This window comes from Cydia splendana, chromosome Z (assembly GCF_910591565.1).
Source record: "Cydia splendana chromosome Z, ilCydSple1.2, whole genome shotgun sequence".
Lineage (NCBI taxonomy): Eukaryota > Metazoa > Arthropoda > Insecta > Lepidoptera > Tortricidae > Cydia > Cydia splendana.
Window position 1 is genome coordinate 49,691,417 of NC_085987.1, and position 25,702 is coordinate 49,717,118.

Here is a 25,702-nt window from a genome sequence, read left to right on the forward strand (position 1 = left end):
GAAAACGGATATGCCGCGGGCATTTTTCTGCTTAATTATCTTTAGAATTGCCAGAATTCATGAACTCAATGTACAATCCAAGTACAATCCTTCAATGATTTTATTTATTTTAAAGTTTTGACTTTGTCATAACAGTGACGGTTGACATTTCTTACTCGTCTAATCAGTTGTTTATTAAATAGGTTTTAACATTAATTGTAAGGTAACCATAATTTGGTTTTCAACTGGGATACTTAAATTGCTGATTAATTAATGGATAGCTGCAATTAGTTAAAAATTAACTTTATACCTAACACCGCATTAATTTACCGAGTTAAGTACAATAGGTTAGAATCACGACCCCGATTTCGCCCTGTATATCTTATTTTAACCCGCATTTTTTGACAAACATCTCCTATGTTAATTTTATCACATTTATAATACTTAACTCTATTAGCGAAAGTTTTCCCAACATCTTTATTTATATATGTATATATATCATGTCCAGAAGTAATTTATTAATGTAATCTACCACCAGAAGAATAACAACTTATCAGAATCATCTAAACATACTTAAAAATCCTAAACGTTGCATACCACTCTTACAATGCAGGTACGCCGCGCGACACAAAACATTTTTTTTAACAGAGTTATGAAAAAAATGTTTGACAAGTTTACTATTCTGTATAGTAGGAGAACTGGGCTATTCACAGGTATTTTTTTTCTAGAGCAAATCCCCATAGTATACATTTTGTTGAGGATTTTCGAAAAAAAAATCATTTTTTTTTTTTTTTAATTTTGAATTTTTCGAATTTTTTGTATGGGTGAGTGAAAATTTAGTCACAGAAATGAATTCTTCATCCTCGAATTATACGAAAATGACACCAAACTTGATATAGTTGCGAGATGTATGCAGATATAAAGCTTAGAGTGAGGCGCGCCGGAGGCACTTTTACCCCCCCTCCCCTGCTCACCTACTGGGGGGAACCTCTTGGCAACCGGGCTTAATCAGCTCAGGTCACCCCCAGGAACACCTGTTCCAAGCGGTTTGCTTTGTCTCCAAAATGCAAGGTCCCCTTAGAAAACGGGACCTTAGATCCCCTGCTAAAACACAATGCCGCGCGAGTCGCGCGACGCTGTGCAGCGTAAGCGCCATCGACAATTAAAGGTCCCTTTTCATAGATAATGCCCCAAATAAGCTTACAGTCTAGAACTCTAGACCAAGACGCCTAAAGGTAGAGTTATTATACATATTACATACAATATTATGTATATGTCACACGTAAGTACCTGCCTACACTGACTTAATATTAGAAATAGACACACAGAGCGGAACAAAAACGTCAACAAAACGTGGGTCAGAATGACACAAGCGCCAAATTTGCATTGATGATAAAAACGCTTACGTAAATTTTGAGTCAAGATAAATGTTTTGTTCGGAAAAGAACTTACTGTCGTAAGCATTAAGTGTCAAATTTATAAACATTAGTACCAACACTGTTAAAACTTTAAGTCCGATGGCACTAAACGTAACGTCACCATTGTATTTACGTCAAACGAGAATAATGAACGAATGGAGGCCCTTTGGTTCATTTTAATAGCATAATTTAATTTGATCGGAAGTTCAAATAAAATTAATTCATTGTAACAACCCGTGTAAGTTATCATAAAACAAATTTATTTTTAATAAGTAGTATACGTGTTTAAATACTATTTTCCTTGAAATAAATTCAACTTATTAAATAACTGTGTATTTTAGATCTACATAATACTCTTCGCACTTTCGTTCTTTGCATATAGTGCACGGGGACATTTAGGTCGCTACTGGTACTGATTGGTTATGGTCTTTATCAAAAAAATCCTGTGGTTGTCACTGTGTTCAGACAGTTTTAGCATTTACAGTTAGTCGATGTAAGCCCTTATTGGTCGTGTATATGGGGCTATTCATAAATTACGTCATCTATTTTTGAACTATCCGCGCCGTGTCCAAGATCACCGCCTTCTGCATCTGACCCTTGATCCAACCACCTAGCGAGAGTCTCTCAAGGTGTTGGTCGAGACTTTTCGCTATTAGACCGTTTACTGAAACGACTATCGGGACAATGATCGTCGAGTCAACATCCCACATGGCGGTTATCTCGTGAGCCAAGTCTAGGTACTTACTGGACTTGTCCTTCTCGGCCTTCACGAGATTCTCATCATGGGGGATGGTGATGTCAACGAGCACGGCCCGACGTTGCGATCGATCTATTATCACAATATCAGGCTTATTGGCTACAATAGTCCTGTCAGTGATGATAGATCGATCCCAATAGAGCGTGGCACGACCATTCTCGAGAACAGGCGCAGGTAAGTACTTGTAGTAGGGTACTTCGCGGTCCACAAGGTCATATAGAAGAGCAAGTTGCTGGTGAATAATCCTGGCTACGAGATTATGTCTGTGCAAGTACTCGCCGTTAGCAAGATGAGAGCAACCGGAAATGATTTGCCTGAGTGACTCTCCGGGACGGCGGCATGCCCGACAGATGTCGACCGTACCGTCCTTCAGGATATATTTCCGATAGTTGTTCGTCATCATCACTTCGTCCGCAATTGCACAGGCAAAACCCTCGGTTTCTCCGAAGAGGTCCCCGAATCGTAACCAGTTCACCGACGCGAGCAGGTCCACATCGGGTCCCGTGAGGGCCTTGTAGAACCGCCCGTGTAGCACCTTACTCTCCCATGCCGCCTTGCGATCCGCAGTACTTAGTACCACAGGTTTGCGCCAGTTCTCGTTTGCCAAGGAAAGCGGCGTGAGGTTCCTATCTACTGCCACCACATCACGATGCATCCCACACTCGTTGTTAAGGAAATAGTTGAGATTCTTATATTATTATTATTATTTTATTTTTTTGTAAATGTAATATGGGTCCTGGAACCTGAAATAAATGATTTTTAGTTTTATTTTTATTTATTTATCTTACGAATTCCATATAAAAATAAAAAAGTATTGACCTCACATCGACTCATTAGATTTTTGTTCCTTCACGTCCCTTCTTTGGTACTAACAAAATAATTTATTCAAAACTATGAAATTACCACCAGATTACATAAAATATGTAATGCTATCCAAAGAACTAACCGAAAGAAAGACATTCCATGCTTTTTCCTTGTTTTATCATTGTTATTTTTGCATATTTTTACGACCATTTTACGACATTGTTGACAACTTCACATTTGAGCGGTCCATACAAGACTAAACGAAAAAGTAACGCGTGATCTGTTTTAACGTTACTTTTGCGGGGCCATTTTTGGCGGCTGATTGGGTATCCAGTTCTTATTCTATATCAATGCCTGCCTATTAGAATCACATCACACGTCAACGTTATACAGATAAGTAAAGAAACAAATTCAATTAAATAAGGTAATGTAATGTGACTGCTGGGTGTACAGCGAGCTATAAAATTGCATGGCCACTTTATTAACGAATCCCATCTATAATGTGGGAATGCCCTTTGTGTTGTATGTCTCATGTTTTATAAAATAGTTATTTTTTCACTCGGGGGCAAAGTTGTTGTTTAACCGCTCGTGCTAATATTGATACCCGAGCAAGCGAAATATTCCAAATTTGAACCTCGAGTGTAGCGAGTGGTTTGAAAAATGGAATCTTGAACGTTGCGAGGGTTTCAAAGCACGAGGGTTAAACAAAATTTGCCCCCGAGTGAAACACGGATTTTTTACCCACCCCAACCCGGAGAAAATATTAAATGTAAAATATCAAATAAAATCAAATCCAAATGAATGTTATTAAATATTTATCATCCAAAATCATCATATAAAAGTCAATTCTACCAGTAAAAATAAGAAAACAACACAAAATTTGCATTTGACTACTTTGCCTCACATGTGAATAAAATGCAACTTTGCTATCAGTTTTTGAAGTGCAAAGTAAGCCTTTCCGATCTGGTGTGGTGAAAACATATTTCTTAAGATATTATTATTTTAAATTAGGTAGGTATAGCATATTATCCAAAGCTAAAGCGAACTATAGAAGAAACTGTCATAGGTATAGGTTAGGTATCATTGGACGCGCGAGGTACAGTAAAGTAGTTACATTAGTGTCATCATCATCATCATCACCATTGGCCACGTCATCTATTCAGATGATTGTTGCAGCGTCGGGTGTCGCGGGGAGGTTGATTGCAACGTCTGCGATGACTGAAGAGTCCTATACCAGAGCGGCATCGGCATCTCCTGCCACAGCAATCACAAGCATGATGAGGTCTAGAGGAGGAGGTCTGGCAGCGCGGAGTCTTTTCTGCCTCAGTTTCTCTAACCAGTCCTATTAGTGTCATAGTTTGGAATGTTGCTTCTTCTAGCTTCTTAATAGTTTGTACTTTGCAGATAGATGAGCACGGACAGTATGTGGAGAGTAAAGCGATGGAACTCATAAAGAATTACTTAGTACCTTTAGTACTATTAAAAGTACCTACACGAATGGTTGAGATCATGATCCCACGTCTAATTGAAGTCCCTAAACTCTGCAGCCGCGGTAAATATATACACTTATTTATTTACCCCCTTTAGTGCAATAAAATCTAACCCCCTTATTCATAAACGTTTACTAAAGTTGACAAGCCGATAATAATCGTTTGTCCCTTTCCATCATACCAATACGTCAGAAAGGGACAAACGATTATTATCGGCTTGTCAACTTTAGTAAACGTTTATGAATAAGGGGGTTAGATTTTATTGCACTAAAGGCCTGGGCACACGGGGTGTGTGTGCGGAGACGACACACCGCCTGCGTGACGTGTGCGTGCGCGGTTCTAACATTCTGGCGCACGCGCACGTGCACGTCTACGTGCCGGTGCACGCAGCCGGTGTGGCCTGGCCGGTGACTTACTTTGATTTAAAAAAAGCATTTGATATGGTAGATAATTACATGTTACTGAAGATGCTGGCAGTCGCGGGGTGTACACCGCGGACGCTTGCATTTCTCGCCAGCTATATGCGGGATAGGCGCCAGTACGTGGATGTGCAGGGTACAAGTCGAAGCCGTACACGAGGTCAGGAGTCAGTCAGGGCAGTAATTTAGGTCCAATGAATTTTGTTCTGATGATTAATGACCTCCCAGGTGTATGTAGTAAGAAACTCAGAATGTTTATTATTTGCTAACGACTTAAAACTGGTACGTGAAATCAAGGATGCATTACAGGCATGATGTTGATCGAGTCGTACAATGGAGTCAAAAAAATATACTTTACTTTAACGTTGGTAAATGCTCATCATATCTTTTAGCCGGTCACACAGTCCGATACATCATCGATACACTGTGGAGGGGACGGCCATAGAACGCGTTGCGGAGGTGCGGGATCTGGGCCCTATTTCACCAAGCCGACATTTGTCAGTGACATATGTCGAGTGACAATTGTCAAGTGACAGGTGACAAGAGACAATTTCGTAAATTGTTTTTGTATAGAAGTGCTTAGGCATTTAGTTACAATTGTCAATCTTTCATTTAATGACAATGATTTGGTGAAATAAGAGTAGTTTTTATAAGTCGACATGTTTGTCAATTTGTCGGTAATTCTTGACATGAAATCGGAGCTGTGTCAGGCTTAGGTGACAATTGTAGTGTTTTCGTTGTTAGCAAACCCCGTTATTGGCAAACGTTGGCAAAACTTTGTACCCTAAATTCGCCTTTAGGGTACAAATCGCTTTAAATCGCTTTTAAATTCTTCTTAACAAGCATGAAATCATAATAACACTATAAATAGTAATTGCTACCTACGAAGGCGTTTAGTACTTCAACATTTAGGATTTGGATTTGGAATAAGTCTCAGTATAGTTTTGATTACGTTGGGGACCGGTAGTGAAATTAGGTATGTTTAGGTAGGTATTGTTTTTTTAAAATAATATACTTGGGCGAAGTTGGGCACTAACGGTAAAGTTAGGGTTTTGGTTAGAAAATGAATCTCCGCGAAAGCAACAGAGGTGATATATAAAGTAGGTACGAATAGATTTCTACTTTGACATCAGTGCACTTTGCATTTGCAGAAAAAATAACTTAAAAGTAACAAAAAAATTATGCTTTCACGCCTTGTCAACAAATAATGTACGTATACGCTGCATTAGATGGGATTGGGATCTCAATCAATATCATGTTAGTGATGACAACACGGCACATTGAAAGCAACTAACGAACTCTTGTCAAGAATTGACAAATATATCGACTAGTAAAAATTACTTGTTTCACAAAATAATTGTCATTAAATTTAAGATGGACAATGTACCAAAATACCTGTCATGTTTATATGAAATTCTATACAAAACAATTTACGAAATTGTCACCTGTCACCTGTCACTTGTCAATTGTCACTGACAAATGTCGGTGTGGTGAAACAGAGGTCTGTCATTTTTTGACAATTCTCGTACCTGTCGTACTTGGTGAAATAGGGGCCTGGGCGTGCACTTCACAGCACAGCTGACCTTTCCTTCAGAGATCACGTTGTTAGGATTTGTAAAAGGGCATACCTACAGAAATTTAGGGTTCGTCATTTATTTAATACAATTATGTTTACACGGCATTACAGTAAAAATACCAATGCGCCGAGAAACGCTTACAAAATATTTCATTACAAGAAAAATATAACACAAAGTAGGTACAAGCTACAACATACACAGGAAGAACAGAAATAACAAATCACATCCCATAACATATTAATACCTATACACCGACTGTGGAAGGCCTGTCATCCATCGTTGCTTTTTTGAAATCAAAGTAAAGTACGTCTACCTGGACGCCTTTATCAAGATGCTCCGATATAGTATCAGTCAGGGTCATCAGATTGGTATCTACGGAGCGCTTTGCTCTAAAACCATGCTGCGAGTCACACAAGAACGGTTTTATTTGCCCTGTTATCAACCTATGCAATATCGACTCGAACAATTTTGCTAGTGTAGACAGCACGACTATAGGCCTGTAGTTGTCGACACTGGCGGTATCCTTAGATTTTGAAATAGGTCTTACCCGCGTTATTTTCCATTGATTTGGATACCTGCCAGTAGAAAGAGCCAAATTAAATAAGTGGTATATAGGAACTTTAAAGAAATCCATACATCCCTTGACAACATAAGCCGGTAGGTTATCAGGCCCTATTGAGCTATTACCCTTTAGATGTTTAATACCAGTCTCTACATCCTGTATAGTTATGTTTTTTATGTTAATGTTTTGAGCAGGACTTTTTTGGGTTCTACTCTGTAGAGAAGTTAAATCAAGGCGAGGAACATCAGGCAAAAAGACACTGGAGAAGAATCTGGAGAAGGCCTCCGCTGCTTCCACTCCGACAAATTGTTTCCCTTCCAGGGTAACTTTAGACGCAAACCCTCCCATCGACTTAAGGCTATCTATGTGCTGCCAGAATAAACGTGGATTACATTTAACCATGTTTTGGATGCGATCAATATGACGTGCATACGCTAAGGAAATCCGCTTTTTAGGTTTGTTCTAAGAAGGGCAAACTGCCTGTAAAGATCCACATCTTTCGTAGCTTTCCAATCCCGGTGAATACGAGCTTTTGCTTTTATGTCAGTAATTAAATCCGCCGTGAACCAGACTGGATAACGTCTCGTGGTCCCCTTTGAGCGAATTTTCTTTGGTATAGATGCATCAAATACGCTATAAATAATTTTATAGAACTTGTCAACCACAACGTCAACATCATCAGAATAAACTTCCTGCCAGCTCAGTTTGGAGACAAGTTCATACAAGAGGTCAAAATTAGCTTTCTGGAAATTCCAGTCCTGTTGTTTGTCAACATTACCATGATCAATTCGCTCTGAGGGAGGTTTCAGCGTGGAAGCTAATGGGAGCAAGATGTCTAACGTTGGATGGTATGAGTCAAGTCCACCCCCTTCTATCTCAAGTACACTGACTCCATGAATGCACTCAGACACCAGCACGACGTCCAACTTTCCATTGAATGCATTCTTCACACCATTCATCTCTTGCAAACCACACACGGTTAAGAAATATGAATAATAACATAAAATACAAACGAACAACACGAATACATTGGATTTAGATTCAGATCACCAAACACAAGCACTACACCTTTCAAGTTGTTTATCATATGTTCCACGGCTAGAAACCAATTCATATATAGTTCGTCGGAGGCCCTAGGAGGTATATACACAACACATAAAAAATAAACAACATTTTCGAGCTTAAATGATATCCAGAGGTCCTCACCCAACGGTGTTTCAAGATCCTGACGTCGTTGTATTTCGACCCCAGGTCGCGCCAGGAACATCACTCCGCCTCCCCGCGAGCCAGTGGCACGGTCTCGACGTATCACACTCCATTCTTGCCATGCAAGCTCGCAGTCGTTGATAGCTTCAGTCTAAAAGAAACTAGAAACGTCTCTGTTACTGCCACGATATCACATTCCAAAGAAAGCAAATTATTCCTAAAGAAGTTGAGTTCAGTGTTAAGTCCTCTGACATTTTGATAGATAACATTCAAAGTTTTAGTAATTTTATTCTTCGGTCTTAGATGATGCTTGTGACTCACGACTGTTCCGAAAGGAGCGAAAATTCAACTTCCAAGGCTTGATACAAATATCTTCTGCCCAGTTTGCGGGGTCTAGCACACGTTCAGCAAACATCTGAGGGACATCCAGTTTAAAAGAAGCATATTTTCCTTTAGCTTTCAATGCCTCAACAGAGCAAACATCTTCTTCACAGATTGTTGCCAAGTAAGAGCGTACCTGCTCAGCAGTGGTGCCCATTTTAACATAGAAAAGATGAAATTGACGTCTTTTTTCAGCTGCCTCTGGGGGACACGTAGTACCGGGAGCAGCTGTGCCGCGCTTTACATCGAGCGGTTTGCGCGGGCGCTGCTGGTTCTTTGTTTGACCCTTAGCATCAGCACCCGTTTCATTAGGCGTAGCCGCCTTGCCATTGTGATCAACCATACCTTGCTCCTTAGTGTGCTGCTCGGTGATAGGCTGTGACTGTACCTGCCCTAAGGTGGATGTTCCAGGAGATGGTAGTGACACGTGATTAGGTACTTTGTTGCTTAGCGATTGCTGTTTTTGTGACTTCACGGTAATAGAAGCGTAGGTTTCAGGTGAGGGTTTGCTGGCCGACATGAGGTTTAACTTATCCTCAAGGGCAGTCACTCTTTCTTTGATGGTACTTACTCTGGTTCTCAAATCCGCCCATTTCTGGACGAGCGGAGTAATTTCTCTCGCCACTGCATTGCTGACGAGGTTCGGGACGTACTCATTGAGACAGCTTTGACGCTCCTCCCTGATCAAAAGCCGATAACTTTCCAGGTCCACTGAACTATTAAAAACGCTATTATTATACACCTGTGGTTGACAGGATGTGACAGCCTTGTTTCGAAATGTAATATGCTGCGGCGTTGCAACAGTTGAATGGTTCAGGAAACTGTACTCCATGGACTCGTCAAGCACAGAATGAATTATACTGGGGTCCATTATTGCTGCTCGCACTGCTGGCGTATTAGTATTGTCACCTTTTGCTTGGCGCCAGACGCACTCTGGGCATGCCCAATTAAATCTGCGTTCAAGTGTCAACGCATCGTATACATTTCCTGGGACATTCGCACATAGGAGGCAAAAAGCGTTCATGCATGCCAAACATTTCAGAAATCGCTGATCTTCAATGATGCTCTTGCAACCAGTACAAGAGATAGGCGATAGGCGTCATAGAAGTGTTTACGTTAGCCATTTTGATATGCCGAAAGCGAAGTACTAGGAGCGCATAAGTGCACAGCAGGTTACAGCACCGAACGCGGCGTAGCGGATGAGGCGGGGGGCGTCGAATGAATTTTAGTAGAAGAGCCGGCCGCAAAATTTCTAACCGACTTGATACCACGATGAAATGCACAATGGTTTCCCATAAAAGTGATGCTAAGTCCGAATTCGATAGTCTGCCACGGCGGAACTTGCCGAAAGTACGAAAAAGAAGGCCACTTCCGGTGCGAAACAAGGGGCTGATTTAACCCATCTGATACCGAAATAATAGTTATGGCAGCAGTTAGAAATTTACATGTAGACACAGAAAAGCGAAATCTGCCAGTATTTTTTTTGCCGGAAGTGCTTGGCAGACGCTCTCAAAGGTGGCCATCGGGACCCCTAATTTAACCCATCTGATACCACCATGAAACCAATTCCAGTCGGTAGATATGAACCCTCATGTCAGGAATATATAAGTCTGCCAAGGCTTTTCCTGCCGAAACACCTTGGCAGACGAGATTATGTAAGCAAGGTCGCCATCGGTTACCCTACACTAACCCATCTGATACCACCATGAAACCAATTCCAGTCGGTAGGTATGAACCCCCAGTTTAGGAATATATAAGTCTGCCAAGGTTTTTCCTGCCGAAACACCTTGGCAGACGAGATTATAAGCAAGATGACCATCGGTTACCGTACACTAACCCATCTGATACCGCCATGAAACCAATTCCAGTCGGTAGGTATGAACCCTCATTTCAGGAATATATAAGTCTGCCAAGGGCTTTCCTGCCGAAACTCCTTGACAGACGAGATTATGTAAGCAACATCCGCATCCGTGGGACCCGTATACGTAATTACTGTAGGCTTATTTATTCCTTTATGCCTATACGTATTTGTATATTATTATGTTATCAATAAAATATATTTATAATTTATTAAACCCATACCTAATACATTGGGAATTCATTACCTGCTTACGGCAGTAGTAGGGATTAGTGGGTGAGTTCTGCTCACTTAGCCAGGCCAACAGTCCCTCCCCCTTTTTTCCCTTGTTGAGGCCCTTGCAACTTTGCCTTGAACCCAACCTAATGTCATTGTAGCTCGAATCTAACCTAATCTATTTATATTGCTTTTAGAATATTACAATTATCTACTTTTGCAAAGATAAATGTTGAAATCTTTATTACGCAAAATGGAATTTTAATATGACTTTAATGTATGTGCAATCTAGTAATTGGGTTTAAAAATATAAAAACACATTTTATGTCTACTATCCTATCCTAAGTTTATTCAAATAATATTCTGAACATATGAGATATAGTAACATCATTACTTATTCTGTGTACAGTGGACAAAACATGAATGAAATCATGCAATTAGATTTTTTTTATTTTTAAATAAAGATAAACTAAACAGTATCTTCCACAAACCGATGTGAAAAAACTTTGGAGTTGTTGGTTGGCATAATACCATCTCTTACAATTTCTCTTTATTAACATTAACCGGGCGAAAACAGGAAGGTTAGGTATCATAACCTTCCTGTTTTCGCCCGAATTAATCAAAAAATTCACCAACACCATTTACACCAACCAAATAGAAAACGGGTCCGTGTCCGAATTCGCGATCCCGAGTCCGGGTCCGCGTCCGGGTCCAGGTTCAGGTAGAAGTCGAATTCAAAGTCTTGCTTGTTTTGCCAGTGGGGTAACTTGCTTAACTATCATATAGAAAAGGACCAGTCGTTGAGGAGTTCCGTTCTGATCACCATCAGCAGTACCACTTCATCAAATGCCACTATTCTTAATGTAAATCCTTGATTACGTGATGAAAATACAAAAGTCACTATACAATGCCATTAAGATTTGAGGAGTTCCCTCGATTCCTCATGGATCCCATCATCAGAACTCGAGCTTATGCTTATGTTCTTAGCTTATGGTAGTGTAAGGCTAGAAGATCGTTTTGATACAGCGTTAACAGCAACGCTTAATTGTATTAGTTATTCCGAGTTTGCATGATAACGTTATAGAAATCAATAAAAATCGGGGTGTAAGTGTCGATTACAACAGTTAATTACTAGATAAATAAAACAGACAATGACTTATTTCATCACACGTGTAATATAACTAAAGATAAGTCCACAAGAAATTAAACACTATATGAGTAAAATGAATATAGGCGTGGAATTGAATGTATTTGCAGCCAACAAAATGCCAATGTTTGTTCAGCTACCTGTTCACCTGTTTAAATTGCTTATTATAGTCGCACCAATAAAAGTCTCCAGCGGGTTTGATAGCCCACGCAGTGTAAGTGTTATTTATACGTCATAATTTCATAGACGTTTGACGTTTAAAATGACACTTGCACTGCGTGGGCTATCAAAATCGCTGCAGACTTTTTACGGTCTAACTCTATCAATTTAGATCCGGATTTTAAACCTGGCTGACATTGGATAGCCATGGTTATATTGATGTCAATGGTGTTGGTGAATATTTTGATTCATTCGGGCGAAAACCGGAAGGTTGGGTATCATAAAATGTTCATGGAGAGAAATTGTAAGATATGGTATTGTAATCAACAACTGCAAAGTTTTTTTTACATCGGTTTGTGGCAAATACTGTATAGTTTATCTTTATTTTATAACGAAAAATGTCAAATTGCATGGTTTCGTTCATGTTTTCTCCACTGTACACAGAATAAGTACTTAATGATGTTACTATATCTCATATGTTCGAGTATTACTTGAATAAACTTATCCTATATAAAATGTGTGTTTTTATATTTCTAAACCCAGTTTCTAAGTAAAGTATGTTATGCACATACATTAAAGTCACATTAAAATTCCATTGTGGAAAATAGAGATTTCAACATTTAACTTTGCAAAAGTAGGTATGTAATTGAAATATTCTAAAAATAATAAAAAATAGATTAGGTTAGATTCGAACTACGATGACATTAAGTTGGGTCCAAGGCAAGGTTGCAAGGCTCCAACAAGGGAAAAAAAGGGGGAGGGACTGTTGGTCTGGCTCAGTGAGCCAGAACTGACCCACTAATCCCTACTACTGCCGTAAGCAGGTAATGAATGCCTAATGTATATTTTGTATATTAATAATTTATAAATATATTTTATTACAACATAATCATATACAAATATATTATAAGCATAAAGTAATAAATAAGCCTCTTAATTACGTATACGGGTCCCACGGATGCGGATGTTGCTTACATAATCTCGTCTGTCAAGGAGTTTCGGCAGGAAAGGCCTTGGCAGACTTAAAAATTTCCGAAGGTTCATACCTACCGACTGGAATTGGTTTCATGGTGGTATCAGATGGGTTAATGTAGGGTAACTGATGTACACCTTGCTAACATAATCTCGTCTGCCAAGATGTTTCGGCAGGAAAAGCCTTGGCAGACTTATATATTCCTGAAATGAGGGTTCATACCTACCGACTGGAATTGGTTTCATGGCGGTATCAGATGGGTTAGTGTACGGTAACCGATGGTCATCTTGCTTATAATCTCGTCTGCCAAGGTGTTTCGGCAGGAAAAACCTTGGCAGACTTATATATTCCTAAACTGGGGGTTCATACCTACCGACTGGAATTGGTTTCATGGTGGTATCAGATGGGTTAGTGTAGGGTAACCGATGGCGACCTTGCTTACATAATCTCGTCTGCCAAGGTGTTTCGGCAGGAAAAGCCTTGGCAGACTTATATATTCCTGACATGAGGGTTCATATCTACCGACTGGAATTGGTTTCATGGTGGTATCAGATGGGTTAAATTAGGGGTCCCGTTGGCCACCTTTGAGAGCGTCTGCCAAGCACTTCCGGCAAAAAAAAATACTGGCAGATTTCGCTTTTCTGTGTCTACATGTAAATTTCTAACTGCTGCCATAACTATTATTTCGGTATCAGATGGGTTAAATCAGCCCCCTTTATCGCACCGGAAGTGGCCTTCTTTTTCGTACTTTCGGCAAATTCCTGTTGGAAAGTGTCTTCGTAAACTTAAAGAATCTTGTTTTATAGGTAACTGCATAAACGCACGTGGAACAAGTTTAAATGTTTGAATAAATATACAGCTTTTGTTCGCTTGCGTGATGCCGTCACATTCGTTTCGACCTTGCTGCTAACCAGACTAAATTTGTATCAGTGCCTAATCCTCGACAATATACTCTTCATATGGACTCATCATAGTTTCCTTTACGCCAGATTTAACAGGTCATGGGCCTGCGCGTTTTCAATAAAAATCATAACGTATTTCGAGCGTAAAAAGCGAAAATAGTTAATACGGTTGCCGGCAGTAATGGCGTCCAGTACAAGTTCCTCATCTCCACTCGTGATGGAAAAACTAAAAGGAATGGAAAACTATTCATCGTGGAAATTTATGATGAAGATGGTGTTAGTTCATGAAGATCTTTGGGATTTTGTGGAAAAAGAGGTTGACGATAAAAAACTGGAAGATGTGAAAAAGGGCCAGAAAGCGCTCGCACGCATTGCATTGTCCGTGCAATCGACGGCCTTCGTACACATAAGGAACGTGACCTCGGCACACAAAGCATGGACGAGTCTTCAGAAAGCATATGAAGATAAGGGATTATGTCGGAGACTAGGCCTGTTGCGAACTTTGTTTAGCACAAAGTTAACGGATTGTCAGAGTATGGAGAAATACATAAACAAAATCACGGATGTCGCACAACAACTTCAGGATATTGGTGCTGGGTTGGAGGATGACTTTGTTGCGGTCATCATGCTGAGCGGACTTCCTGAGGACTACGACCCGCTAATCATGGCTATTGAGAACTCGTCAACTGCCAAATTATCTAGCGAAGTTGTATCGGCGAAGCTGCTACAGGAAAGGATGCGACGTGACGACAGCAAGCGCGACGGAGACGGAGTTACGGCTCTGGCGGCCGCGAGAAAGCTGCCCAGGTGTTATGTATGTAAGAGGACCGGACATTTCAAGAAAGATTGTCCGATGTTGAACAAAAAGAAAAGTAGCAAAGAAACGTCGTCGGCAAAGGCTCTACTCACGGCGCTGTCGGTGAACGTGGAAAGTGATCTTTGGTACGTGGACAGTGGATCGGCGAGTCATCTTTGTCGAGATGTGAACATGATGAGTGACATGAAGTCAGAGAAATCGTTGCAAGTGACTGTAGCTAACGGAGACAAACTATTTACGGCCGGGCGAGGTAATGTTCAAGTGGAACAACGTAATGGCACTGTAAAGACTATAAGTGATGTGTATTATGTACCTAATTTAGTAGCTAACTTATTGTCGGTAAGCGCCATGGCAAAGAAAGGCTTTAAGATAGTATTCGAATCCGATAGTTGCGAAATATTAGATAATGGGGTTATTGCAGCGACAGCTACTTTGAAAAATGATGTTTATGTCCTTGACACTGTGGGGGCGTGTTCTAATGTTCCTTTACAGAACAAACAGATGGCCAATGCAGCAGTGGAGGCGAAGCGTGCGGTTACTAGCGACGGAACTGTATCTGTAGCTTCAGAGAAGGTTTGGCATCGTCGTCTATCGCATCTTAACAGAAGAAGCATGGAACTTTTGAAAAAAGGTATGGCTTCTGGTATATCATATGATAGTAGAGATTTTGAAACGTGTGTAGCGTGTGTACAAGGTAAGGCAAGTAGGGTCCCCTTTCCTAAGAAATCTCACAACAGGGCTAAAGAGGTCCTGGGTTTAGTACATACAGACGTCTGTGGGCCGCTACCATCTCCCTCATTCAGCGGTGCGAGGTATTTCTTGCTTTTCATAGATGACTATTCTAGAAAGACGTTTGTGTACTTTTTAACTAAAAAAGGTGAAGTATTTGATAGGTTCAAAGAGTTTAAGGCTTTAGTGGAGAACCAGACAGGTAAAAAGATAAAATCGCTACGTAGCGACAACGGAGGAGAATACACCAGTTCTGCTTTTCAGGCGTATCTCAAGAGCAATGGCATCGTGCATCAAACCACTGTTCCTGGCTCCGCTGCTCAGAACGGGGTCGCAGAACGCGCGAACAGGACCGTGATGCAGGCTGCAAGATGCATGCTGCAAGATGCGGGCCTGAGCAACGAATTCTGGGCGGAGGCCGTTAACACGGCAGTCTACGTCAAAAACCGCTGTCCTACGAAAGCTGTACTGGGGAGCACTCCTGAAGAAAAGTGGAGTGGCAAAAAGGTATCTCTAAGTCATTTACGTATCTTTGGTTCTGTGGCTTATGCGATGACTTTGAAGCGTTCGAAATTAGATCCGAAATGCAAAAAGTACATTTTTGTTGGGTATTGTGAGCATACAAAGGGTTATAGACTCTTGGACCCGGAACAACCAACAAAATGCATCAAAGCCAGGGATGTAACCTTCTTAGAAAATACGTTCATTAAAAATGTATCAAATGATGACATTGACAATGTCATTGAGTCAATTGAAATATTTCCACAAATTGACAATAATGGAAATAAAAATGTTGTAATCGAATTGTCGAACCCAACTTCTGTACAACCAGTGATATCGGTAGTGAGCGGTACGTCTGATGATGCCAATTTAACACAAAATTCTCAGAGTACGAGTGATCGAACGAGTACGATCACAATAAATGATTCGTCTAGCTCTAGTGAATGTGATGATCCGGCCGATGCAACTTATATTCCAGAGGAGGAGAGTACGGATACTTCGGAATATGACAGTTCATCGGGTTCACCACATTTTGGATTCCTAGCGGGCACGTGCGATCCAGATGCTCCACGGACTGTACGAGAAGCACTGAATGGTCCAGATGCTGACAATTGGAGGGAAGCAATGTCTTGTGAGTACAACTCATTTATTAAGAACGAGTGTTGGACACTGACAGATCGACGAGAGTCACAAAAACCTGTCAAATGCAAGTGGGTGTTCAAAGTGAAACGTGGATTGAACGGTGAACTACTCAAATATAGGGCACGCCTGGTAGCTAAAGGCTTCACGCAGCAATATGGAATAGACTATGAGGAAACGTATTCACCGGTTGTCAGATATTCCACTATACGTACTTTGTTAGCCTTGGCGGTTGAGTACGGTATGAAGATTGAACATCTTGATGTAAAAACAGCATTTCTCAACGGTGACTTGAAGGAAACTGTGTTCATGGAACAACCGGAAGGCTTTATAGTTAAAGGTCAAGAAAGTAAGGTCTACAAATTAAATAAAGCTATTTACGGGTTGAAACAAGCCTCAAAGGCATGGTACGAGAAGATTGATCATGTTCTATGCAGTAAGTTGAAGTTCAATAAGTCATCATCTGAGCCTTGTGTTTATTTTCAGCGACTGAAGGGGTCGTTTATAATTATTGCTCTGTACGTTGATGATATAATATTGTTTTCGACAGGTGATGAACGTGATAAGCTAGATGTCAAAGTCAAATTAATGAAGGAATTTGATATAACAGATCTAGGGCCAGCTCATCAGGTGTTAGGTATGAGATTGTGTAGAGATGAAAACAAAATTACTCTCGATCAATCGAGTTATATCGCGATGGTGCTGAAGAAATATAAAATGGAAGAGTGTAAGTGTTCGCCTACTCCCATGGAAACTGGACTGAAGTTACCTAGGGGCAATCAAAGAGATGATACCTATGATTATAGAGGTCTTGTAGGTTCTCTTATGTATATTGCTATCTGTACCCGACCAGACATCGCATACGCAGTTAGCTACTTGAGTCAATTTAATGAATCATTTACAGAGACCCACTGGAAAGCAGCCAAAAGAGTCCTGCGCTACTTGAAAGGTACCTTGGATCTCCGTTTGACTTTTAAGAAAGGCAAGCAGCAGCTGGATATCACCGGATATGCGGATGCAGACTGGGGCAGTGACGACGTGGACCGCCGGTCGTACACGGGCTATGTTTTTAAAATAGGTGAGTCAGTAGTTACTTGGGAAAGTCGCAAGCAAAAAACAGTTAGCCTTAGCTCTACCGAAGCCGAATACTACTCTTTGTCTAATTCTTGTAAAGAGGGTTTGTTTATTAGTACATTTCTGAAAGAAATTATAAATAAAGAAATTGTACCGACAATTTTCAATGACAATCAGTCAGCGCTAAAATTGTGTAGGAGCTCTTTACATCATGCTAGGACCAAACATATCGATATACGGCATCATTTTATTAGAGAACTTGTAAATAGTAATAAGATTACTATTGAGTATCTAAATACTAATGATATGTTGGCAGATATACTGACGAAAGCGTTGTGTAAAGTTAAACACAGTAAGTTTGTGAGACAGCTCACATTACTGTCATAGGTAAATACATTTAACTATGTATTCTATGTAATAATTGTGTTCTTAATGTAATTACCATCATGGTTATTTGTTGGTTTAGTCAAACATGATAGTGATTACATGAAATTAAAAGACTTGTTTATTTTATAAACATTTATTGAATAACAATTCATAATGTGAATAACTGAACTTTGTTAATAAGGTGTAGCGAAAGTTCAGTGCATATGTTTTTGTTAATTTAATGTTATACTGAAGTGTAAGTCACTATTTAAGTTTTGTGTTTGTGTGTTTAAACAAGATTGCTTTGGTTTAAGGGCCAGTGTTGGAAAGTGTCTTCGTAAACTTAAAGAATCTTGTTTTATAGGTAACTGCATAAACGCACGTGGAACAAGTTTAAATGTTTGAATAAATATACAGCTTTTGTTCGCGTGCGTGATGCCGTCACATTCGTTTCGACCTTGCTGCTAACCAGACTAAATTTGTATCAGTGCCTAATCCTCGACAATATACTCTTCATATGGACTCATCATAGTTTCCTTTACGCCAGATTTAACAGTTCCGCCGTGGCAGACTATCGAATTCGGACTTAGCATCACTTTTATGGGAAACCATTGTGCATTTCATCGTGGTATCAAGTCGGTTAGAAATTTTGCGGCCGGCTCTTCTACTATTTTAGCAAGAAAGCAATTGTAAAGCAAGCGTAAGGCGAAGTACCAGGGGCGCATAAGTGAACAGCAGGTCACGGCGTCGAGCGCAGCGTAGCGGATGATGCGTAATAGATGAGGCGGGGGGCGTCGTAGCAGCGTAGCACTCATCCGTTTTGTAGCGTAGGCGTGACGTGCAGTGGTACACTGTTGCACCTTCGAGCTTATGCGCTCCGAATTTCTCACACGAATTAAATGCAGTAAAATTTATAATTTGTTCAATAAACTAGTGGCTCTGTGAGCTGTAGACCTCGCGAGCAGAGCTTGAAATAACATGGTGCTAAGAGCTTTAAATACACCGTGTTTTTTTTTGATTTCCGTTAATTTCAAGGGTGCATTCCTGAGCTTAAATCAAGTAACTTTCTCAAAGACACCGATGTTCTAATTAAGTCCATTTCGGAGATAATCCATAATTTATTTTTTTACTATAAGGCCTCTACAAGCGTGTACACTTGCCTTAGGGCCGGCTTACATATTGATTAGTGTTTAGAATGAGTTCATACATTTGCTACTAAACTTAAGTACAATCTCGGTCGATTGATGTACGAAATGACATTGATATGTCACAGATTTCAATTGTTTGGTTGAGTTAAATGTAATGCCCGTGTTACAACAACGCTATATGCTACATTTAATTACTTTTTAAAAAAAAAAAAAACAAAAAAGAAAACAAAAAAAAAAATTTTTTTGAAAATTAACTATGCCATTTAGTTCTTATAAACGTACTTAACTATACCCCGAAGTTAACGGAATTCAATAAAAACACGGTGTATAGTAAATTAAAGAAAAACAATACGAAATTTATGTGTAAAAAAATACAAAAAGTTATAATATCCCAGCATACAATTACTGGGGATCGAACCTCTGTGCAAACAGAAAAAGCAAACGTTTACAAACTGAGCCAAATAGTTCTTAGATGGGTTGACGAAATTTAGCTACTCCTTCTCAAATTAAAATTAGTTAAAATTAAATATCTAAATACCGCCTAAACCAGCGATAACTTTTTTCTGCAGTTTTTGCTATTAACTCTGTAAACATGTTTCAAAAAGAAAAAAGTCTTATGATATCGATACGACTATTTGTTTAGGCGCCAGGTATCACGACTCCGCCATTTTTAAAAATTTCCAAAAACCGGATTGACAAAAAAAATTTATTTTTACTCATAAAATTCGGTCACAAAATTTCACGAGAATCGGTTAAGAATTGCGACCTGTAGAGGAGAACATCCCGACATACGAAAGCAAAATGCCCGAGTCAAAACGTAGACCTTCGCTTCGCTTCGGTCAATAGATTAGCGCGGGGACTTAGACATGTCTAACCCTTGCGGGGGTCCAAGAGGGAGAGGTCATGAGGCAGGCACAAGGTTTTTCAAATATAGTCGCCATACGTGCATTGTACGAGGCTCTGGAACGCGAGTACAAAATAAATTTCTAAGGACCTGAAGTACCTGAAATGTTATGGTGTTTACCCATTTTATTTATTAAGTGCGATGGGATCCCCCCCTTTTTATTAAAAACTGTGCATCGAGCCTGAGTCATCCACTTGCTATATTATTTAAAAAGTCTTTATCTGAGGGTTTATTTCCGGAAAAATGGAAGGAGGCCTTAATTGTCCCAATTCACAAGAAAGGACCCAAATCTAAAATAATAAATAATCGCCCTATATCAATTTTAAATCAGTTCGCTAAAACGTTTGAGAAAATTATATTAAATAATATTTACGACGTAATAAACAAAGGTATTCCCCCTCAGCAACATGGATTTCTCAGGAATCGTTCTACGATATCGAATGTAATAGATTTTACGAACTTCGTGGTTAAAAATATGGATAAAAGAAAGCAGGTTGACGTGATCTACACAGATTTCGAAAAAGCATTTGACAGAGTGGATCACGTCATCCTGCTTCGCAAGCTACACTGGTTCGGTCTCCGTGGTGATGTCTTTAGATGGGTTACGTGATACGTGTCGAACAGGCGGCAAGCGGTTGTCCTCTGTGGATGCAGGTCAAACTTTGTGAATGTCCCTTCTGGTGTCCCCCAGGGGTCGCATCTCGGTCCGTTGCTTTACAACGCATATCTCTTTGATATCTATTCAGTATTTAGATTTTAAAAGTTTCTTATGTATGCCGACGACAGAAAAATCTTCACGGATGTCAGTAGTTTGAGCGACTGTCAACAGCTACAGGGTGATCTGGACCGTTTATTGCAGTATTACATTAATAACCGTATAACTGTTAACATAACAAAATGCGCCCATATCTCCTTTACCCGTAGTCCTTGTCCAATTAAGTTTCAGTATAGTATCGGAGGTAAAGTAGAGCGAGTATACTCAGTGAGTGGGTGACACTTGATTCAAAATTAACATACGTATTGTGAACCGTGCTTATAAAAATCTGGGTTTCGTGTTTCGCGTCTGTGGTGAATTTGAGGATGTCGGATGCATTAAAATAGTATACTATGCATATGTCCGAAGTGTTCTTGAATACACTAGCTGCGTTTAGTCTCCCCAGTATATTATTCATAAGGAAAAAATAGAAAAAGTCCAGCGCTCCTTCTTGCGCCACCTGGGCTTCCGTATCAGAGGGGCAACCGCGAAAACAGAAATTCGCAAATTGCGGGGATCTTTCTCTTTTACTCCAATGAAGGCGTAATTAGAGTGACAGAGAAAAATGCCCGCAATTGACGATTTTCGATTTTCACGGTAGCCGTCCAGACAATGGGATACCGACTACGAGTCCAGGTGTATTCGTCACCGCTTACTTATTCTCCAGGATAGAAGGGTTTTACTAGATATTACTGTATTGTACGACATACTCTCGGGGCGCATTGACAGTTCTCCTTTGCTGTCGGAGATCAAATTTTCAGTGCCATCAATTAGAACTAGGAATTCTGAGCGTTGTCTGTTTAGTCTACCCAGAGTTCATACCAACTATGGTCAAAATTCGCCCATCAATCGTATTTTAAAACTAGATAATAACTAGCAAAAAGCAGAGCTTTGTAAGGGCTCGCGGAGTTTTTCTACCTAAGCCGGACCGCGACTTTGATCCAGTCCGAGGCTTGTTCCATGTTCGATCGAGTGGGTAAGTAATAAGTCCGTTAAGAGCCAACAGGAGTGGTCATTTCTCCATACAAACGTACTCGACTGTTTCCTCCGTGGGTTTTGATGCTAGAGCAATGATTTTTTCAACACAGATTAATATTGTCAATATCTGTGTTGGACCGTTTTGCTTTTTTTGATATTTTTGTTTTTTAAGGCGCTAGAGCCCTTCAAAAATGGCCAAAATGGCCTCATTGACTATGCCGCAATGAGAGGCGTAGTATTCAAAACTGATATCAATTGGCCAAAAAAGCAAAACGGTCCTACCTAAAATATTAAAAACTCAGCTCCTGTTTTGTCTTAAGGACGCAGCTATAAGTGAGAGCAAGAAAGAAATATACCTACTAATTGGACCCCGGTCGCTGTCCGGTACGCCTGTCTGTTACAGCTTTTACTTTTTCCATTAAAAACGTGCCCAGGCGACAAAATCAAATTGCCAATATCATCCACACGTAATAAATAGAATTTCATAAGCGCTTATTACATCGTACACGGTCGCCCAGTACTTTTTGTAAGGAAGCCAACTGGCTTTCCTACATGATGTTGGGTCAGCGAGCCAATGTCCTTGAATTTATTTATGCATCCACACCACACAATTGAGCGTAAAACTATCCCGTCTGGACACCTACTGACGGTAATCATGCTGCTCCGCACATAAACTTACGCATAATTTGTTCTCTTAAGTCCTCATCAAGACGAGTCAGATGACTAAAGAGGCCCACTGATTAACAGTCCGCCGGACGGTATCGCCCTGTCAGTTGTTCGGAACTGTAAAAATTTTGTTCTAACTGACAGGCCGATACCGTCCGGCGGACTGTTAATCAGTGGGCCCCTTAAAACAACGTGTGCCTATGTTGCACCAAACCTGAGTTCCAATAGGTACTGCCAGGGTTCAGCATCAGCTCTATCTTGTGTACTACCCTCCTAAGTGCTCATCAAGACGAGTCGGATGACCAAAACAGCGTGTGCATATGTAGTATTAAACCCGAGCTCCACTAGGTACTGCCAGGGTTCAGCATCAGCTATCTTGGGTACTGCTCTACCAAGTGATCATCAGGACGAGTCGGATGTCCAACCCAGTATGTGTCTATGTTGCATCAAACCTGGGTTCCGCTAGGTACAACCTGGGTTCAGCATCAGCTCTATCGTACTGATCTCCCAAGTGCTCATCAAGACGTGTCGGATTAGTAAAACAGCGTGTGCCTATGTCGCACCAAACCTGAGTTCCCCTAGGTACTGCCAGGGTTCTAGGTCATTTTGTTAATATGCTAATGTCCGTGCTAATATGCTTATCTTTATTTATAATTTTGGCAGTTCCAAGCAATAGTAACACTAAAACTGTTTCTCGAACTGAAAATACCCGATTTAAGTTTGCTAACACAACATGACTGATCAGTTCATCAGCGTCACAGAACAGAACATACGAGTAAATTTTGACCTCCGCAGTGAATATACAGCAAGATTGAATGTTCCAGTATTCACAGTAACTTAATTGCTAAATTGGGAATCAAACCGAGCGAAGCGAGATGGGTCAGAATCCAAAATGTTAACCCTTTTTTGTATTCATCGTTGTTAGCACATAGTACATTAGCACGAATTTTAATTCATAATTTTTCTAACAGATGGCGCTAGTAGTAATACAAAGTGTTATTCCTTTATTTTATTTTTTTAGGTTTATAAAATGATATTTTTATCTTTGATAACACATCTAGACATGAATTTAAATTACTATGTTAAATTTCAAACCTATCAGTGCGATAGTTTTTCCGTAAAGTGTACCACAAGAATGCATAGTTTGTCGAATAGTGATAGGGCTCGCTTCGCTCGCCCTAATAAACAATTTAGTAGTATCGACTTGTTCGACTGCACAAAAACAACTTTAAAGAATCGTGTTCGGTCACTGCTACTGAAATCCAAAATTAGCGACAATGCCGACAATTGACAAATTATAAATAGATAGATAAGTAAATCATAATACATACATCGTAGTCGTCTCACACCACACACTCTATCACAGACAAATACACACACACAAACACAAACACGTGCACGTAAACACACACACACGTTACGCAAGCCCTTGCACCTACTTTGTGAAATGTATTTTTCCTCCCTTCTTTTTTCTTAACATTTTTGTATAGTTTCCACTTAGTTATTGCATATTAACTGTATTATTGTGGACATCTGTTATTGGCTTTGTTTTTTGCTCACTGTGCTATGTATTATGTAATTTTGTATTGCTGTTGATGTTGATGCCCCAAATAAATAAAATAAAAAAATAAGTATTTATTTATTTAAACTTTATTGCACAAAATATATACAACAAAATGTACAAATGGCGGACTTAATGCCAAATGGCATTCTCTACCAGTCAACCATAGGGCCAAACACAGATATCTACAATGAGTGCAGAGAGAGAAATAAACCTATTGAGTGAATTAAAAAAAAGCAAATGATACATCTTCTTCTTCTCTTTTAAGTCGGTCCCTCACTGCTGAAGATCGTGACTCCGCTTGCTAATTATTCCTATGGCAGCTCTCCACTTCTCCCTGTCGGTTACTTTGTGGAAAGCGTTGCTTAGTGTGATGTCCATCTGGGCGGATATTTGGTCACACCATCTCGTTTGACGCTAATTTGACGCTGCCGCGCTTCACTTGGAGCAACATTTCTCTAAAACTATACCTATTAGGACATGTGACATATCATTTTCAGAAAAATTGAGAATGAAGAATCTATTTTTAGTACAAAAATAATGCACTTTCTAACAAAAAAAAATAATAAAGTAGTACAGACTAAAAAACGTTTTTTTATAATTACCAATTTAAAAAAAAAAGTGTAGCAGAAATCTGAAAACAAAAAAAAAATTATAGTCGTAAAGCTACACTTATTAAGTTTAAAAAAATATATACAGTGAAACCTGGTTAAGTGGGACCTGGATAAGTGAGAAACCTCTATAGCTGGGACTTATGGTGCGGTCCCGACACTTTAGCACTAAATTACCTCTGTTAGTGAGATAAAACGAACGACGACGGGATTAGTTGTTGTGATTTTATAGTCACATTTACCTCTATAATTGAGACAGTGTATTTTACCTCTTTTACTGAGACTATATTTATAAGATTACATTTTCCTAATTGTTTTTTAGAATTTTATAGGAATTGACCTCTGTATCTGAGATAATGTCAATCTATGACCTCTCTAACTTGGACTTTATTGATCAATTTCCGTATTCTTACTAACTCTTAGTCTATCCACAAATTCCGCATTTGCTTAATTGTGTCTAAACGACTTCAAGTTTGATTTAGTTACTTTATGTAGTTAAGACTATCGAAACGAAAGCTGAAATCTTGATAAGTAACACGAATAAACAAATTTTCATTTAATAAATTTCTAAGACGCAATGAAGTCCGTATCAAATTTTATTTTATTTTAAAATATCTATCCTTTGGAGAATCATTCAAAATAAATTCAAAGAAATATTTAAACAGACTTAAAACATATTTAGGGACAAGGATTATTCTACCTTATTTATTTTTAGAGATTATTACAAAATTCCTTATTAACCACCACTATAACTGAAATATACTCTATTCTTACCTCTATTAATGGAACCCTCTGTAAAATCAGACAGAAATTTATTTGTACCTGGCTAACTGAGAGCCTGGGTAAGTGGAATACCTCTTTAAGTGAGACAAATCTGCTCGTCCCTTGAAGTCTCACTTATCCATGTTTCACTGTAGTTTATTATACAAATCTCTTGATAAATGGGAGATAAAAAATAATATTAAGCGTGGGTCAGAGTGATCTCAATGCACTATGAAACCAGCTTTAGGTAAATATTTGGTACACTATCGCATTGGGCAACTGTCATGATAGCTGTACCGTTATTATAAATAAATATAAATAAATAAATGATACATATATATGTA

The 25,702-nt window shown here is 39.5% G+C and overlaps 1 protein-coding gene and 1 long non-coding RNA gene across 2 annotated transcripts in view; one reads left to right on the forward strand and one right to left on the reverse strand.

The window, feature by feature from the left end:
• The window catches only part of LOC134804062 (uncharacterized), a 211,024-nt gene that overhangs the window by 138,940 nt on the left and 46,382 nt on the right, over positions 1-25,702 (forward strand). Inside the window, exon 15 of the mRNA XM_063776958.1 lies at positions 4,363-4,510. Within this exon, the coding sequence (XP_063633028.1) occupies positions 4,363-4,510 (148 nt within the window). The remainder of the gene's footprint in view (positions 1-4,362; positions 4,511-25,702) is intronic.
• The window catches only part of LOC134804169 (uncharacterized), a 150,746-nt gene that overhangs the window by 62,793 nt on the left and 62,251 nt on the right, over positions 1-25,702 (reverse strand). The window lies entirely within an intron of this gene.